Raw genomic sequence first — 20,079 nt, 5'->3', positions numbered from 1 at the left:
CCAGGCTATAGCTAAACGTCCTGCCAGTCCAGAAGCAGTGGGTGTTGTTATATAAATTACTCACAGAGCAGAAGAACGTGTAGTGTCGTAGGAACATTGGGTTCATACTCCGTGGGGCACCTTGTTGATTCTCTTGATCCATGTTTTGATACCTGGAGAGCTGTTAATGAAGGGGATATCGTTTGGACAATGTGTTCTTTGTGAAAAACACAGAGGATTAATCAGGGAGGCTAACGCTCCCCCAGGCCAAGTAGTGACACATCAGGGCAGGGTCCCTTGTCCTCATCACACATTGGCTGGGGAACTGAAGGGCTGTCTTATTTGGCCCCCCAAGGGGGAACAATGCAAATAGTCCGGGTAGACATTTGATTCGGCACCCTGACCATCCGCTCAAGAAAAAATCGGCCTGCAGGTGAATCTAGTTGATAATCCCTGGTATACGGTATATACTGTATTATGCATGGTTTACCATACCTCACTTTCTGATGTTAACTGTGTTTGGGTTTAATACATATTAGTGTACATACAACACTGATGTCCTCCTCTTCCCTTTCCCTCCCTACCCAGATGAAAAGGAGAAGTTTGAGCCCACAGTTTTTAGAGACACGATTGTTCTGGGCCTCAATGAAGCAGGAGGGGACCTCGATGCTGTAGCCAAGTTCCTGGACGTTACTGGGTCCCGACTCGACTACCGTCGCTATGCCGACACTCTCTTCGACATCCTCATCGCGGGGAGCATGCTCGGTTAGTGCATTGCAGCAAATTTGGCAGGCAGCCCGACCGGGACTCGATTCCAGATCTCAGGACTGTCAGTACATAACCTTAGCCATTACACCAAGAGGTCTGCCCCGCTTGATGAGGTTGTTAGGTGTTGTACTAAGGCAGCTATAGTATCATGGTCATCTGCACCTGGTTTCAGCTCACTGCTCAGTAATGGGACATCCTGGTCCTTTCGTATCAGTATTCACACTAGGGCACCAGGCATGACCATGTCCACTCAGGCAAGGACAAACAGATCAATGCTGGCTTTGTCAGATTACCAGGATAATTCCCCATTAAAAAAGACATCCTGGCCTATCAGAGAACCGAATACACTGTTCCTTCTTCTGTATGTGTCAGTGGACTGCTCATTGAGCTGTATGCACTTGTTCTAACTCCAAGTTTTCCTCGCTAATAGATGAGGGTACTTGAACACAGTTTTTTGTATTTGTGGACATATTTGTATTTTGTATTCAGTGAGGTAGGGGATGGGGCATTGAGTAATATGCTGAACCCTCTGTCCTGTTAACTGGTGGTCAGTGTGACTGAACTAGAGTGACCCTGCAGATCTAAGCTCGTAGATTTACCCTATAATCACTCTGTCTTTCTCCCCACACACTCCTTGTTTACATGGTATGGAGTTCTCACAAAGAGTATGTCTTTGACCACACACACGAACATACACACACTCACAAACACATGCTCATTCACATCCTGCCGTGTGTAATCTTTGTAGAATTAGTTGAATTCTCTGCCAGTCTGTCTCTGTCACACAAACACACACACACACACACACACACACACACACACACACACACAAACACACACACAAACACAAACTCACACACACAGGATGGGGCCTGTGTCAGTCTCTGCATGCTGCACATAAACCCCATTAGAGATAACAGGTTTACGCTGGTCCTATAATAAGAACCTGGCAGTGTCAGTGGAGAGACGGAGCAGCTCAGAGGGAGACCAGGGATACGTGGTCCTCTACATGAAAGGAACCAGCCTCTCAGGGAACCACATTAGCCTTTAGTAGCATGAAGGCTAGGTACCTGGTTCATGCAGGCACACAGAGCACTATTTATAAAATGTGCTATACTAAAGGTGGGATATTTGCATGAACACATAGAGCAAGTGATGATTTTGTTAATCTACAACAGTCCTATGAAGCAGTTATGAAGTCAACAGGGATAGTAAAGCATTAGATCCAGATCTAACAGGTTGCAGGTTGGGCTCTAAGCCTTCAGATACTGTAGTTGTTGTTAAGCCCTCATATATATCCTCATTTGTCCCAAACAGGAAGAGATTAAAATAATGGATCATCCTGCGTCAACAGCCACCTCGGGGATGGAACAGACAAAGGGGGGGAAAAATGGAGAGATGTTAGTAAATAGATGATTGACTAGGAAGAACAGAGCTCTCTCTCTCCTTCCTGTGAATGGGTAGTGTCTCCCTTTAGGGGGGAGTGAATGATGTAGTAATGTTGTGTAATAATCCAGTTACAGTATGATTACTGATTACTGTATATCAGGGTCTGATCACTCTCATCCTTATGCGCCACTATCTCCATGATATCCACAACTTCTTGTCACATCAATCAATCATGGACATAGAGTAGATAGATAGGTCTCTTTCTGATTATTCTACAACTCTACAGTTATAGCTAACAGACAGGAAGGACATACCCATGCTGCTAGCTAACAGGGTTACAGCTTTAAACCTTGACCCTGATGACTTGCCACGTCTTTCTGTCCGTCTAGATGTATGTCTGTCCGCCCGTCTGTCTGTCTGACTGTCTGTCCATCTGTCTGTCTGTCTGTCCGTCCGTCCATCCGTCTCTTCTTTCTAATCGCTTTATGACTGGGCAGGATAGATAGTCGTTGAAGTGGTGTGTTGACCTTTATGGCACAAGGATCACTACCCTCTCCGGCTGTGCTGGTTGTTCCCCCTCATTCACTACAATCGTAATGTAAATAACTGTCTGTCTGTCTGTCTCAGCTCCCGGCGGGACGCGCATTGACGAGGGGGACAAGACCAAGGTGACAGAACATTGTGTGTTTACCACCGAGGAGAACCATGCCAACCTCCGCCGCTATGCTCAGGTTGGTATACACAAACACACACACAAACAATCTAATCTAATCAAATAACATTTTATTGGTCGCATACACATATTTAGTAGATGTTATTGTGGATGTAGCGAAATGCTTATGTTCCTAGCTCCATCAGTGCAGTAATATCTAACAATACACAACAATACACACAAATCTAAAAGTAAAATAATAGAATTAAGAAATATAGAAATATTAGGATAAGCAATGTCAGAGTCCGGAGTATATATATATATATATACAGTGGGGAGAACAAGTATTTGATACACTGCCGATTTTGCAGGTTTTCCTACTTGCAAAGCATGTAGAGGTCTGTAATTTTTATCATAGGTACACTTCAACTGTGAGAGACGGAATCTAAAAAAATCCAGAAAATCACATTGTATGATTTTTAAGTAATTAATTTGCATTTTATTGAATGACATAAGTATTTGATACATCAGAAAAGCATAACTTAGTATTTGGTACAGAAACCTTTGTTTGCAATTACAGCGATCATACGTTTCCTGTAGGTCTTGACCAGGATTGCACACACTGCAGCAGGGATTTTGGCCCACTCCTCCATACAGACAGGTTTCGGGGCTGTCGCTGGGCAATATGGACTTTCAGCTCCCTCCAAAGATTTTCTATTGGGTTCAGGTCTGGAGACTGGCTAGGCCACTCCAGGACCTTGAGATGCTTCTTACGGAGCCACTCCTTAGTTGCCCTGGCTGTGTGTTTTGGGTCGTTGTCATGCTGGAAGACCCAGCCACGACCCATCTTCAATGCTCTTACTGAGGGAAGGAGGTTGTTGGCCAAGATCTCGCGATACATGGCCCCATTCATCCTCCCCTCAATACGATGCAGTCGTCCTGTCCCCTTTGCAGAAAAGCATCCCCAAAGAATGATGTTTCCATCTCCATGCTTCACGGTTGGGATGGTGTTCTTGGGGTTGTACTCATCCTTCTTCTTCCTCCAAACACGGCGAGTGGAGTTTAGACCAAAAAGCTATATTTTTGTCTCATCAGACCACATTACCTTCTTCCATTCCTCCTCTGGATCATCCAGATGGTCATTGGCAAACTTCAGACGGGCCTGGACATGCGCTGGCTTGAGCAGGGGGACCTTGCGTGCGCTGCAGGATTTTAATCCATGACGGCGTAGTGTGTTACTAATGGTTTTCTTTGAGACTGTGGTCCCAGCTCTCTTCAGGTCATTGACCAGGTCCTGCCGTGTAGTTCTGGGCTGATCCCTCACCTTCCTCATGATCATTGATGCCCCACAAGGTGAGATCTTGCATGGAGCCCCAGACCGAGGGTGATTGACCGTCATCTTGAACTTCTTCCATTTTCTAATAATTGCGCCAACAGTTGTTGCCTTCTCACCAAGCTGCTTGCCTATTGTCCTGTAGCCCATCCCAGCCTTGTGCAGGTCTACAATTTTATCCCTGATGTCCTTACACAGCTCTCTGGTCTTGGCCATTGTGGAGAGGTTGGAGTCTGTTTGATTGAGTGTGTGGACAGGTGTCTTTTTTATATGGGTAACGAGTTCAAACAGGTGCAGTTAATACAGGTAATGAGTGGAGAACAGGAGGGCTTCTTAAAGAAAAACTAACAGGTCTGTGAGAGATGGAATTCTTACTGGTTGGTAGGTGATCAAATACTTATGTCATGCAATAAAATGCAAATTAATTACTTAAAAATCATACAATGTGATTTTCTGGATTTTTGTTTTAGATTCTGTCTCTCACAGTTGAAGTGTACCTATGATAAAAATTACAGACCTCTACATGCTTTGTAAGTAGGAAAACCTGCAAAATCTGAAGTGTATCAAATACTTGTTCTCCCCACTGTATTTATATATACAGTACCAGTCAAAAGTTTGGACACAACTACTCATTCTAGGGTTTTTCTTTATTTTTACTATTTTCTACATTGTAGAATAATAGTGAAGACATCAAAACTATGAAATAACACATATGGAATCATGTAGGAACCAAAAAAGTGTTAAACAAATCAAAATATATTTTATATTTGAGATTCTTCAAATAGCCACCCTTTGCCTTGATGACAGCTTTGCACACTCTTGGCATTCTCTCAACCAGCTTCACCTGGAATGCTTTTCCAACCGTCTTGGAGGAGTACCCACATATGCTGAGCACTTGTTGGCTGCTTTTCCTTCACTCTGCCGTCCGACTCATCCCAAACCATCTCAGTTGGGTTGAGGTCGGGGGATTCTGGAGGCCAGGTCATCTGATGCAGCCCTCCATCACTCTCCTTCTTGGTAAAATATCCCTTATACAGCCTGGAGGTGTGTTGGGTCATTGTCCTCTTAAAAAACAAATGCTAGTCCCACTAAGCCCAAACCAGATGGGATGGCATATCGCTGAAGAATGCTGTGGTAGCCATGCTGGTTAAGTGTGCCTTGAATTCTAAATAAATCACAGACAGTGTCACCAGCAAAGCACCCCCACACCATCACACCACCTCCTCCATGCTTTACGGTTGAAATACACATGCAGAGATCATCCATTCAACCACACCGCGTCTCACAAAGACACAGCGGTTGGAACCAAATGTCAATTTCTCGTGATTCTTGGCCCAAGCAGGTCTCTTCTTCCTATTGGTGTCCTTTAGTAGTGGTTTCTTTGCAGCAATTCAACCATGAAGGCCCCTCTGAACAGTTGATGTTGAGATGTGTCTGTGACTTGAACTTGAACTTTATTTGGGCTGCAATTTCTGAGGCTGGTAACTCGAATGAACTTATCCTCTGCAGCAGAGGTAACTCTGGGTCTTCCATTCCTGTGGCGGTCCTCATGAGAGCCAGTTTCATCATAGCGCTTGATGGTTTTGCGACTGCACTTGAAGAAACTTTCAAAGTTCTTGAACTTTTCCGTATTGACTGACCTTCATGTCTTAAAGTACACAGTGGCCCCGTGTAGCTCAGTTGGTAGAGCATGGCGTTTGCAACGCCAGGGTTGTGGGTTTGATTCCCACGGGGGGCCAGTAAGAAAATGTATGCACTCACTAAAAACTGTAAGTTGCTCTGGATAAGAGCGTCTACTAAATGACTAAAATCTCAAATCTAATGATGGACTGTTGTTTCTCTTTGCTTATTTGAGCTGTTCTTGCCATAATTTGGACTTGGTCTTTTAACAAATAGGGCTATCTTCTGTATAACCCCCCTACGTTGTCACAACACAACTGATTGGCTCAAGCGCATTAAGAAGGAAATAAATTCCACAAATTAACTTTTAAGAAGGCACACCTGTTAATTCAAATGCATTCCAGGTGACTAGATCATGACGCTGGTTGAGAGAATTCCAAGAGTGTGCAAAGCTGTCATCAAGGCAAAGGGTGGCTGAAGAATCTCAAATCTCAAATATATTTTGATTGGTTTAACACTTTTTTGGTTACTACATGATTCTATATGTGTTATTTCATAGTTTTGATGTCTTCACTATTATTCTACAATGTAGAAAATAGTAAAAATAAAGAAAAACCCTTGAATGAGTAGGTGTGTCCAAACTTTTGACTGGTACTGTATATATCAATTATATATATAGTATATATATACTTATGGACAGTGTATGGATAGTATATCTGAAGAATACGTAGGATAGAATTGTATATGTACAGTAATAGTTGAATAGGATGGCATTGACTAGAATACAGTATATACATATGAAATGAGTAAAACAGTATGTAAACATTATTAAAGTGACAGTGACTAAGTTCAGGGCAGGGTACTGGGTGGAGGCCGGCTAGAGATGGCTATTTAACAGTCTGACTTGACTCTCTCGGTCCCAGCTTTGATGCACCTGTACTGACCTCGCCTTCTGGATGATAGCTGGGTTAACAGGCCGTGGCTCGGGTGGCTGACGGGTGACACACGGACACACATGAATGAATGCACGCACACACACACACACACACACACACACTTGCATACCCATACACTCTCTCTCTGTCTTACCATTGACTGGGGTAAAGGGGAGTGTTGGGGGGAGACACCCTCAGTGAAGTGGTATTAGATCTGCTAATACCCACCAATCGCCTGGGAGTATCCAGTGTGTCCACGACGACATCATTTTAATATAATCCTCCTGGATTAAACTGCACTCCTTCACGATCTGTTTGCCTGTCTGTCTCTCTCTAACTCTGTCTGTCTCTCTCTTTCTCTTTCTCTTTCTCCCTCTCTCTGTCCCAGCTCTCTGTGTCTGTCACTGAATATCATGTCCCTCTGTGTGTCTGTGTGTTTCTGTAGGTTTTTAACAAGCTGATCAGGAGGTACAAGTACCTGCAGAATGCCTTTGAGGAGGAAGTCAAAAAGGTAAATTATTCACAGGAAACAGGCTTCACAGGAATTCACAGGAAACAGGCTTCAGGGGAATTCACAGGAAACAGGCTTCACAGGAATTCACAGGAAACAGGCTTCCCAGGAATTCATAGGAAACAGGCTTCACAGGAATTCATAGGAAACAGGCTTCACAGGAATTCACAGGAAACAGGCTCATGTGAAGTCCCTTTAACAGTTCTTCAGTTTTGGATGATCCTATGTACTTGTGATTACACTTTATATCTTCAGCTGGGTAGACATTTTTTATCCTATTGTCTTTAGTTTACATCATTTCCTGCCCATGTGTTGACCTGTCCTGATTGACTGATTGATTGACTGATTGATTGATGGATGTTTTATCCCTTAGCTTCTGCTGTTCCTGAAGGCGTTCAGCGAATCAGAACAGACCAAGCTGGCTATGTTGACTGGTATCCTATTGGCTAACAGCACTCTGCCCCCACCCATCCTCACCAGCCTCTTCAGTGACAATGTTGTCAAGGAAGGTGAGTGTGTGTGGGGGGGGTGGGGGGGGGAAGTTCTCATTTTTGAGGCATATATGTATGGCATATAGTTATAGCTCTGGTTTTCTTCCAAGTTGTTCTCTTACACTTGTCTGTTATTGGTATCTTGCAGGTATCTCTGCGTCCTTTGCGGTGAAGATGTTCAAGGCATGGATATCTGAGAAAGATGCCAATGCAGTCACCTCAGCCCTGAGGAAGGCTAACCTGGATAAGAAACTCCTGGTAAGAAACACTTTAGGCAGGTAGCCTAGAGCAGTGGTTTTGAACCTTAAGTCAAAAAATTCTGTGACTCCTCGAATGGTGGTCCTCAAGAGCTTTTGATGGTGATTTGGTGGTCCCCGGAACAGAAAAAGGTTGGGAACCACTGGCCTAGAGGTTAGAGAGACTCTTTTACTGTGCTCCAATTAGTTTACTGTGCTCCAGCCACAAGAGGAAGCTGTTGTAGTGAATTTGCAGGGTTGAAGATCAATGGAAGTTGTTTGAGCCTAGACTTCTTGATATTTCTCTAGGAGCTGTTTCCTGCCAACAAGCAGAACGTGGAGCACTTCTCTAAGTACTTCAATGAGGCGGGGCTGAAGGAGCTGTCAGACTTCATGCGTGTGCAGCAGTCTCAGGGAACACGAAAGGAGCTGCAAAAAGAACTGCAGGAGCGACTCTCTCACGACTGCCCCATACGAGAGGTGTAATACCAGATACCATGTCCTGCCTTTGTACCCTTGAACAAGCTCCAAGAGAGCTGCATTGCGCCCCACCCTGTGCTTCCAACCCCTCATTGGAGTGTGTTTGTCTGTCTCTGGGTTGGATTGTATAAGCAAAAATAATAAATTCCATTCTCCAACATAATGGACAGTAAATAATTATTCTTCTGTGGTTCTAGATGGTGGTGTACGTGAAGGAGGAGATGAAGAGGAGTGACCTCCAGGAGCAGGCTGTGATTGGTCTGCTGTGGAACATTCTCATGAATGCTGTGGAGTGGAACAAGAAGGAGGAGTTGGTCACTGAGCAAGCCCTCAAACACCTTAAAGTACATCATCATAACATCAACCATGAATAACTTAACTCACTCCTAACCCATCCACTGTATAACAACATTAGAGATGGTCACTGTGGAGGCCCTCAAACACCTCAAAGTACTGCACAACACTAACATCAACCATGAATGAATGAATGACTTTGTTGATGGGGTGTGTATCCTCTGCCCTCCAGCACTATGCCCCCCTGCTAGCAGCGTTCAGCACCCAGGGCCAGTCAGAGCTGGTGCTGCTACTGAGGATCCAGGAGTATTGCTATGACAACATCCACTTCATGAAGTCCTTCTCCAAGATAGTGGTGCTCTTCTACAAAGGTCGGTATTATCATTTTATACAGGACACTCTTTCACACAGTTTCTATGTAAAAAAAAAATAAAAAAAAAGGGTCTCTCTTTCATTTGTCTTAGTGGTCAGGGCTGGGGTCAATTCCATTTCAATGTAGGAAGTAAACTGAAATTCAAATTTTACATAAATTCACATAACTTCTCCTTGTGGTGTCTAAATGTTCCTGTTCTGTCTCTCTTCTCTCCACCCAGCTGATGTGTTGAGTGAGGAGGCCATTCTGAGGTGGTACAAAGACAATCACACCACCAAAGGGAAAGGTGTCTTTGTCGAGCAGATGAAGAAGTTTGTTGAGTGGCTGCAAAATGCAGAAGAAGGTAACATTTACATTTAAATACAGGTTAAAGTTACTGGTTACAGTTACAGGTAACCTAATCAATAACTGAATAGAAAACCATAGCATTTTCAGAAAATCATTGTTGAATCAATGAAACTGGACTATTACAGTTTTTCTCAATTGCTAAAACACTAAAACCCATTGGCTGAACAAAGTTCTCAGTTGCCTGGACTCATTTAGCTAATTATGCAGTCTGTTGTCAATACCTTAAACCATTTCACATGGTAAAACACAATTTGCAGATCTCACTTAGACTTTTCAGCAAAACTCTAAATACATTCTCATTCTCAAAACACATTCTGCACTCTAATGCACATGTCATCCATACTGGTAAACACAAGTGGCAACAATCAAATACAAATAGAGAACACATGTCATTGATTGAACACAACCACTCAAAATTGATTTAACCTGTTTCAAATGATGCGACACAACCAATATAAGCCAGTTCAGAGAGCAAACAGGTTGTTGAAGGTGGGAAGGAGAAAGTCTGAGAATGGATAGAAGAAACAATGTGAGAGGACGAGGACGAAAGTGCGTATGCGAGGTGGGCGACGAGGAGGAAGAGGAGGAGGAGGGCAAGAAAGAGGAAGAGGAGGACGAAGAGGAAGAGGAAGACAAAGAGTGGAAATATCTGATGAAATTCAAGCAACAGTCATAGACCATGTTCTTGTCCATGGACTGACAATGAGGGAAGCAGGACTTAGAGTGCAACCCAATTTGAGCCGATTTTCTGTCTCCACCATAGTAAGGACATTCAGAGAAGAGAACAGGTACAGTATACTACTGTATTTTTGTAATTGCAAATTTACTGTACTACACTATATGCAGCTGTTTCAATAGACATTTGTAAAGTTAATCACAGTATGTATTGTACTGCATGAATATGTTTTGTAACTACACAACTACAACTACACCTGCATGCTGCCACATGCAGGTGGAAGGACAGCTATATTCACTCCGGAGCAAGAGGCCGGTATAGTTGGCATGGTCCTTCAAGATAATGCAATACGACTCAGAGAAATCCAGGAACGAGTGATACAAGACGACACACACTTCCAGGGAATCGACAGTGTGAGCATTTCCACAATTGACCGTGTCCTCCATCGTAACAGGATGCGAATGAAACAAGTATACAGAGTACCTTTTGAGCGCAACTCACCAAGGGTGAAAGAACTGTGAGCTCAGTATGTGCAAGTAAGTGTACATTCAGAAACATTTACTGTAATCCAGATTGTCTACAGTACTAACACATACTATGTGAATGACATTACTCTTCAGTACATACAATGTATGTGAATCAGAAGTGCATACAGTAGGCCTAATTGTACTCTACAGTATAGCACTGTCTCTGTACGACTTACAAAATCCTACATACAGTATATTGTATTTCTACACAGACAATATTTGACTTGGAATCCTTGGACAGACCCCATGAGTTCATCTTTGTCAATGAAGCAGGCTTCAATCTATCAAAGAGAAGAAGGAGAGGCCGAAACATGATTGGACAGCGGGCCATTGTTGAAGTCCCTGGTCAACGACGCGGCAATGTTACAATCTGTGCTGCTATCAGCAACCATGGTGTTCTACATCACCATGTTACACTCTGGCCATATAACACCCAGCACCTTCTAAGATTTATTGCCAATCTAAGATATATTTTATTTGAGCAGCTGGTTCAAGAGCAGCAGGGTCAAGAGCTAAATGAGAATCCCATTCCCACCTATGTGATAGTGTGGGACAATGTCAGTTTCCACCGAGCTGCTCAGGTAAGGGAATGGTTTAACATCAATGGGCAGTTTATGACCTTGTACCTCCCTCCATACTCGCCTTTCCTGCATCCGATTGAGGAGTTTTTCTCCTCTTGGAGATGGAAAGTGTATGATAGACAACCCTACACCAGAGTAAATCTGCTGCAAGCCATGGATTTAACCTGTGGTGATATAGGTGAGGAATCATGTCAGGGCTGGATACGGCACACAAGAGGCTTCTTCCCCCGTTGCCTCAGGAGGGACAATATTGCTTGTGATGTCGACGAAGTGCTCTGGCCTGACCCAGCCCAAAGACAAGAAGAAGCACATTGATCACATGTTTACTCCTTTGATTTTTGTCCCTTTTAGTATTGTATACTGTAGTACAGTGCATTGTAGGCTGTATACTGTACAATGGACAAATTGTATGGCCCTGAACATTGTGCTTTCCATTTGTTAACAGTACTGACTGCTCAATAGATTTTGACTGGTTGCAGGTTCATATCAACAAACAAGAATTACAGTATCACAGAGACAAAGGACAAGTTTGTGAGATGCAGGGTACAGTACTGTAAAAATAGGGGTACAAGGAGGAGGAAGAACAAAAAACAAAAGTAGTAATTTCTGATCAATTTTGAGCTACTATGATAGAACATGTTTTAGTTCATCAAAAGACAATGACGGAAACATAAGACATTTTTTTTTAGATTAAAAATGTACTTCTTCCTGAGAACTGTAGTTTTGAACAATGTGTTTTCTATTTTTCGGTGTATTGTTTACTGACTGCTTGAGAGTGTATATCATTTTGATCACTTTGTTTATGATTTGAGAGCAGTGTTTGATTTTGAACACAGGTAAAACTGTTTTGAGGCGAATGTTTCATTTTGCGAGAGGAGTCAGAGGTTTTGTAAATAGTGCTTGAAGATGAGGTTTTGTGTTTAATGTTTTCAGGAAATGGAGCAAGGTTTCAGAAATTGTGTTTTAGCAATTGAGAAAAACTGTAACTTTCGATAGACTTGGGCTGTAATGTGCGCTCTACTGTAATTCCTGTTTTTATCACTATGTGGAGCTGTTTAGTAATAATCTTGATGTTTATTTTCCCCTGAAGAGTCTGAGTCTGAGGGAGAGGAGGACTAGAAGACCAATCCAACAAGGAGTTTGTCTGTAACTCTGAAGTCTGTGGCCTGTATATGTCAATCAGCTCACCTGTAGTCCCCATGTTGCATAGGGCACGTTCCAGGTCGTCTTTAAAGCAATCATGCTACTTATTTTAGAAGATTTGCTAGGCTTTATCATATTAATGTGGTTCCTGATACATTCAAGATAAACACTTATCAAGGCATTGTAAGAAGTATGAGATAATGTGTGCAGCGTGACTGCAATAAAAAAAAAACCTGGAACACGCCTATCCATAATGACTAACCAACCAGGGGTCCGAGACACCTCAACATCCTGCTCTAGGCAATCAAAGCACAACCCTCAGCGAAAAACCAGTGGACCGCCCGACTCAACTTCAGGAGGACAGGAGACTAGATGTAATCTATCAAGACCGCCCAATCTGTGATATTTACAGACGTTTTTTTCAATTAAGGATTGGGCATTTAATAAAGAGGTCGAACACATCAGTCAGTCAGAGCGAACTCCCTTTACTAACGTTGTTCAGGGATAGAGAGGAAGTCAAGACCTCAATCTGCAGTAGATTGTCATACCCGTTTTATGGAAACTCAACTTTGTGTTTGTAACTTGGCAATGCTTTTATCTTTTTATTAATAAAGTGTTTTTATTTGTATTCACTTGTTTAGTCTTGTTTCTGTATTGTATTCTTAAATAAGTTGGCAAGTAATTAAGGCTTATTTTCATATTTCTGATGGAGATCAAGGAAGTTGTGGTTTTCAATAAACTCTGATTAGTTAGGTACTCAGTAACTCAGAACTGAATGAGAAAGTGGGTGATTGTGAAGGCTATTGATGGGAGGAGATGAGAGGTGAAGTCTAGCCAATCATTGTGTAACTTAACCTACATGCACCTGCTTCTCCAACTACGTATAAACAGGCCAGGTGAAGGAATGCTGTTGACATTACTGTGACCTCTGTCCTGTGCTGCAAGGAAACGGCCCAGAGTTCTAATGGTTCTAATGGCCCTTAGGTAAACAAACTGGTCGCATCCCAAAAGACACCCTATTCCCTATCTAGTGCACTGCTTTTGACCAAGGCCCATAGGGAAGAGGTTGCCATTTGGGACCTAAACTCCAGGGATTTAATGAGCAACAGGGACCTCCACTGTAGATGTAGAGAATTACATCAATGCCATACTACTGCATTTACTGTAGGTCTGTTTCTCAGAGCAGCATGTTGCCCCTTTTAATTTATCGCTTATGTACAAGTATGTGGTAACATTTCACAACTCTTAGTACAAAACTCAAAACAGATAATCAAAAAGGCTGTTTTTTTCTAAACTTTAAGCACATTTTCAATTGACTAAGTACAACATACAAAATCACACAGTAACTTTTTCACCAAACCTAATCAGTGTTTCATCTAGAAATACCTTTCATATAAAGGTATTGCCTTTCACAATGCAATGCTCACAATACTTTTCATATGATTCTCTTCTCATTTGTTTAAATACATTTGACCATCACTTAATCCAACTGCGCTTTATGGTTAATCACTTAACTAACCGTTTGGTAAATCTATAGATTTTTAACTGGTTTGTCTACTATATATGGATTTTGAGAATTACAGCAATAAAATGTGTGTTTGTAAAGTATAAACATCTAAATTCATGTATGATACATTATAACCATGCATAATCAATGGTAATTGATTTCATATAGTGGTAACCACAATTGGTCACCATATACATGTAAAAGGCGATGTGTGAACACTTGCAATTTCTTCCAACATGGAGCAGGATAGACAGCTAGGGAGAGGAAGAAATCAAAGAGCTTGTGGACAAGGGGCCTGTCAGAGAGGTGGGCATGGGCCCCGTCAAAGAGGTGGACATCAGAGAGAAGGAGGCAGATGGCAGGGAACTGTTGTGTCTAATGAAGTCCGGGCCATCTTCGTTGACCATGTGGTAAACAGAGGCCTTACCATGGCAGAGGCTGCCAGATTAGTTCACCCCGATCTGAAAAGATCAACTGTTAATTCGATCATGAGAACATTTCGCCAAGAAAATCGGTAAGTCTGCAGGATATGCACTATGATTTACATTTACAGTGGGGAGTTATTGCATGACATAAGTAATTATTGCATGACATAAGTATTTGATCACCTACCAACCAGTAAGAATTCCGGCTCTCACAGACCTGTTAGTTTTTCTTTAAGAAGCCCTCCTGTTCTCCACTTATTACCTGTATTAACTGCACCTGTTTGAACTCGTTACCTGTATAAAAGACACCTGTCCACACACTCAATCAAACAGACTCCAACCTCTCCACAATGGCCAAGACATTTACATTACATTTTAGTCATTTAGCAGACGCTCTTATCCAGAGCGACTTACAGTTAGTGAATACATATTTATTTTTTTATACTGTCCCCCGTGGGAATCGAACCCACATCCCTGGCGTTGCAAACGCCATGCTCTATCAACTGAGCTACATCCCTGCCGGCCATTCCCTCCCCTACCCTGGACGACGCTGGGCCAATTGTGCGCCTCCCATGAGTCTCCCGGTCGCGGCCGGCTGCGACAGAGCCTGGATTCGAGACCAGAGAGCTGTGTAAGGACATCAGGGTTAAAATTGTAGACCTGCAAAAGGCTGGGATGGGCTACAGGACAATAGGCAAGCAGCTTGGTGAGAAGGCAACAACTGTTGGCGCAATTATTAGAAAATGGAAGAAGTTCAAGATGACGGTCAATCACCCTCGGTCTGGGGCTCCATGCAAGATCTCACCTCGTGGGGCATCAATGATCATGAGGAAGGTGAGGGATCAGCCCAGAACTACACGGCAGGACCTGGTCAATGACCTGAAGAGAGCTGGGACCACAGTCTCAAAGAAAACCATTAGTAACACACTACGCCGTCATGGATTAAAATCCTGCAGCGCACGCAAGGTCCCCCTGCTCAAGCCAGCGCATGTCCAGGCCCGTCTGAAGTTTGCCAATGACCATCTGGATGATCCAGAGGAGGAATGGGAGAAGGTCATGTGGTCTGATGAGACAAAAATATAGCTTTTTGGTCTAAACTCCACTCGCCGTGTTTGGAGGAAGAAGAAGGATGAGTACAACCCCAAGAACACCATCCCAACCGTGAAGCATGGAGGTGGAAAAATCATTATTTGGGGATGCTTTTCTGCAAAGGGGACAGGACGACTGCACCGTATTGAGGGGAGGATGGAAGGGGCCATGTATCGCAAGATCTTGGCCAACAATCTCCTTCCCTCAGTAAGAGCATTGAAGATGGGTCGTGGCTGGGTCTTCCAGCATGACAACGACCCGAAACACACAGCCAGGGCAACTAAGGAGTGGCTCCGTAAGAAGCATCTCAAGGTCCTGGAGTGGCCTAGCCAGTCTCCAGACCTGAACCCAATAGAAAATCTTTGGAGGGAGCTGAAAGTCCGTATTGCCCAGCGACAGCCCCGAAACCTGAAGGATCTAGAGAAGGTCTGTATAGAGGAGTGGGCCAAAATCCCTGCTGCAGTGTGTGCAAACCTGGTCAAGACCTACAGGAAACGTATGATCTCTGTAATTGCAAACAAAGGTTTCTGTACCAAATATTAAGTTCTGCTTTTCTGATGTATCAAATACTTATGTCATGCAATAAAATGCAAATGAATTACTTAAAAATCATACAATGTGATTTTCTGGATTTTTGTTTTAGATTCCGTCTCTCACCGTTGAAGTGTACCTATGATAAAAATTACAGACCTCTACATGCTTTGTAAGTAGGAAAACCTGCAAAATTGGCAGTGTATCAAATACTTGTTCTCCCCACTGTACATTTATAGCAAATAACATATTGTAATATATGTAAATTCACAAAACATGTTACAGTATTCTTACAGTATGATATATTGACAGTATACTCTGTTCTAGCTTCATAATTGACAGAAGACCCCATGGTGGTGGCCGTGTGTTGACCGACCAGCAGGAGTGGGCAGTGGGTGAAATGGTGAGGGCCAGGAATGACATACTGCTGTCTGAAATAAAGCAGGCCATTGAGGAGAACGATGACACCTTTGCCAACGTGGCATCCATCAGTCTACCAACCTTTTGAAGGGGCACCAGGAATCTATGAAACACATTGGCCAAATTCTCAAGACAGGCTTGATGCAAATGAATGCGTGCTAAACGTTATGTTATATTTTCATTCATTTAATTTATTTTATTTTATTTCTTACATTTGATTACAGACAATACACCTATGTTGCAATTATATCTGGAAAATTAAATGGTTTTTTTGCATGAATGATTGTAGAGGATGTCTTCATTGAGCACACCTTTGATTGTTATAGATTTTCTGTCAATTTTGTTGGATAATGTAAGTGCATTGCCTAATGTGAAAACGGTGTAATCTACTGTAATTTACAGTACTGTAGCATATTACTTTCAGCACTTCTAAAGGCATTGTTTGCTATTGGATTAACTGGTAGTTAAAATTATGTTGTGTTTTGGTGATTAAACCAATGTTCTCATTCCATTTCACAATAAACTTATATTTTGAATCAATGATTGTGTGGTGAGAGATGTTTACAATCCAAATGAATGCACAGTGACAGGTGTTAAATGAAAGACTGGCTGCATTACACGTGTGACCAGTTTGGAGTTTTGTACTAAGAGTTGTGAAAATGTACCACATACTTGTGAAAATAGTACCAAAGCAATAAAATAAACTGTAATATTCACTAGAGCCATAACCTGTTTTCAGACTGTTTTTACTTAGTCCAGGGGCTGAGTCCACTCTCTTTGGGGGTTTTCAGCTTATTGGTGCATGTAGGTCAAATAAATGCCTGAACAGCTTTCACTCTGACATAGATATTTTGTGTGTGTGTGTGTGTGTGTGTGTGTGTGTGTGTGTGTGTGTGTGTGTGTGTGAGAGAGAGAGTGTGTGAGAGTGTGTGTGTGTGAGAGAGTGTGTGAGAGTGTGTGTGTGTGTGTGTGTGTGTGTGTGTGTGTGTGTGTGTGTGTGTGCGTTCCTGTGTTCGTGTGTGTGTGTTTCATTTAAGGATCTCTGGTTATCTGGGTCTCCCCCTACCCCAACCTGTCTGTCTGTCTGTCTGTCTGTCTGTGTTTAGGTTCAGGTGAGCATGGAGATCCCAGCCATGCAGGGCCTAATTGACCCACAGACGATGATTAATTATTCATGAACTAGGCTATATCTGTAGTGTGAGTCAGGCCTCACATGCACTTCCACACATGCACTCTCACTGATAACCTCAACTAATTAGCCAGCTCCAATTCTCATAAGGGTATTCAGATATAGAGTAGGCTATCATATGTCTCTTGAGAAATGAGGTTAGTAGGAGTCAAGGCCAACAGGTGGATTTGGAACTTTAGATGATGGCAGACTCAAGGGGAGGGATTGGGTAAGTTCCAGACACATACTGTACATTCTGCACAGGCAAAGGAACCACATCAATATGATACAATTATATTGTAATTTTTGTGTGAGCTATCTATCTGGAACGCACACTCAACCTGCACCAGTTGGAGCTGTCTGGCGGTGAGAGCTGTCTCGCGGTACCACCACCACCACATCTCCGCAATTATTTATAAATAAATGACAAACGTGCTACTGTAACCAATCAGCGCGTGGAAGCTCCCGAGCAACCTCCCTTTCAGGTATGTCATCTCGCATTACCGTTCTCCTAGCAGCAGGAAATTATGCTGGCAGCAGGATGCAGATGTATTTATTTTAAAAATCACTCCTGCAAAGATATGCTAAACGTTGGGAATGTCGATATATTTTAACACTCTAGTGCAGTACAACTGTTTTGCACAGCATTGCAACCACCTTTGAAAAAATAAATGGATAATTTGATGTATTTTATTTGTAATATTGTATTTACACAAAAACTGGTATGTTGAAAATGATTGTGTAGGCTATATTTAAAGAAATACACGTTTAATAAAATACAAATATATGTAATTGGAATTAGTCAATATAGTCTGCAAAACATACGGGTTTAATGCAGAGTACTGGTGACTCCTTACTCCACCCACTCCATTCCATTCACTGCAATGCAATACATGGTAGATGGATACTTACTGGCTTGTAGAGCGAAAGCTTTTCTATCTGTCTCAGCTAAAGTGGGGTGGGAAATACTCAGTGGGGACTCTACTAACCAAATATGTGTAGTTTTGGAGGGGGACTGTGTCGTACAAATCCAGCAACACAGCTTTAAATGACCTGGTCCTGAAATCAACACACACTCCCCCCAAAAAATAATAAACACGAAAGCGAAACTTTTTAATCAAAACGAAATCTAATTTATTTACAGGTTAAATGTAATGAATATTAACCAGGCTGTAATCAGTATATCACACTTTCTGAACAGCAATGGAGAAATTATTTACAAGGCCGATATGTGTTTCTTATCTATCAAGGTTTGCGGTATACGCTAAAGGCCTATTAGCTAGTTTAAAGGAATAATAACAGAGTCAATATTATTTACAAGCTAAACTATCGTCATGATTATTGATCAAGGTCAGCAAAGGCACTTTTTGTAGAGTTTAAAATGTATTACAAGAGACAACAAGGCCACAAGGCTAACAGTACACAGTAAAATGAAGCTTTCAAAACAACAATGTAGAACATTATTTACAAGTTATGTGTTGCTTTTCTATCAAGGTTAGCAGTATACCGTAAAGGCCTATTAATCAAGTTTTCAAAACCAATAACAGAGACAAGATTGAAAGATAATACCTAATACAGAGACGTATTGATTATCTATCAAGGTCAGCAAAGGCATTTTCTGTAGAGTTTAAAATGTATTACGTAGTCATTTTCTCTCTGACAACTCATATAAAACATACTCTCGCATGCCATTGTGACAAAGCATAGTCACATTGCCCTCTAATAAGACTGCTTTAGAGAATAAGCACACATAAACACCACAACTACTACTGTCTGACTGTTTTCTAAAATGGGGGCGGGTCATTCTCACGAAACTGTCAAAAAAATAAAATAATTCTCAAGTGTAATTTTTCACAAAATGTATTCCTGAATCACTGAGATTAGGATCTGTAGTTACCTATTTCATAACTATGATTATGTTTTTTGATTAGATATTATGCATTTTACCAACATTTTCACAAAATTCTCATTACCGTAACATTTTTCAATGTCCAAAAAGGTAATAAACAAATCAATATTTTCAATATTTTGTAACATTGATCCCTAATGAAAAGGCCTGAGTTAAAATATATATTTTAAATGAAATTATACAATTATTATAAAATGTTAGACTTTTTCTAAATTTGAGCTCTTTAGCCGTTTCGGTAATGAGAAGGCCAAGTGGGGTAAAGGGGGTGTTAGAGAATAAGAACCTTTTCTGAAGTCATGTAAGTGAATAAATGTACTTAACTTGTGCTCATCTAAGGACTACTCCTCTAGACGATGCATCATGGATGAATACAACTTTATTTAAAAACTGATTTGAGTTTTTACAGGAACTTGAAAAAGTGTTATGGTAATGAGACTCATGTCCACAGACACTGTGTTTGTACATAATACATATTGTAGTTTAATGTAAACTTCAACTAGTATACAATTTGTATGATTTATGGACAAACTACAGCAACATATTTTGTGTTTTATTTAAATAAGTTAGGTTTTTCTAAATAAATGTTTTTATAAAATGACCCAAGAATTTAACCCGGAAGCATTTCGCTAATGAGAATTTGGAGTGAAAATGTACAATTTATTTAAAATAAGGCAGATGCATCTAAGACTTGTAG

At 41.7% G+C, this 20,079-nt stretch overlaps 1 protein-coding gene across 4 annotated transcripts in view; it reads left to right on the top strand.

The window, feature by feature from the left end:
* Window positions 1–12,964, top strand: part of LOC121572889 (basic leucine zipper and W2 domain-containing protein 2) — a 24,967-nt gene extending 12,003 nt beyond the window's left edge. For 2 of the 4 annotated variants that reach the window (XM_041884920.1, XM_041884921.2), the window contains exons 3-12: window positions 568–744; window positions 2,764–2,867; window positions 7,122–7,187; window positions 7,561–7,696; window positions 7,827–7,936; window positions 8,224–8,394; window positions 8,592–8,738; window positions 8,921–9,059; window positions 9,282–9,404; window positions 12,284–12,964. In XM_041884920.1, the coding sequence (XP_041740854.1) occupies window positions 568–744; window positions 2,764–2,867; window positions 7,122–7,187; window positions 7,561–7,696; window positions 7,827–7,936; window positions 8,224–8,394; window positions 8,592–8,738; window positions 8,921–9,059; window positions 9,282–9,404; window positions 12,284–12,312 (1,202 nt within the window). In that variant the 3' untranslated portion in view covers window positions 12,313–12,964. The remainder of the gene's footprint in view (window positions 1–567; window positions 745–2,763; window positions 2,868–7,121; window positions 7,188–7,560; window positions 7,697–7,826; window positions 7,937–8,223; window positions 8,395–8,591; window positions 8,739–8,920; window positions 9,060–9,281; window positions 9,405–12,283) is intronic. The other 2 variants (XM_041884922.1, XM_041884923.2) reach the window with 1 other exon arrangement.
* The last annotated feature ends 7,115 nt before the right edge of the window (window positions 12,965–20,079 follow it).

The sequence above is a fragment of the Coregonus clupeaformis genome, chromosome 8, assembly GCF_020615455.1.
Source record: "Coregonus clupeaformis isolate EN_2021a chromosome 8, ASM2061545v1, whole genome shotgun sequence".
Taxonomy (NCBI): domain Eukaryota; kingdom Metazoa; phylum Chordata; class Actinopteri; order Salmoniformes; family Salmonidae; genus Coregonus; species Coregonus clupeaformis.
This window is presented reverse-complemented; position numbering and strand designations above follow the sequence as displayed.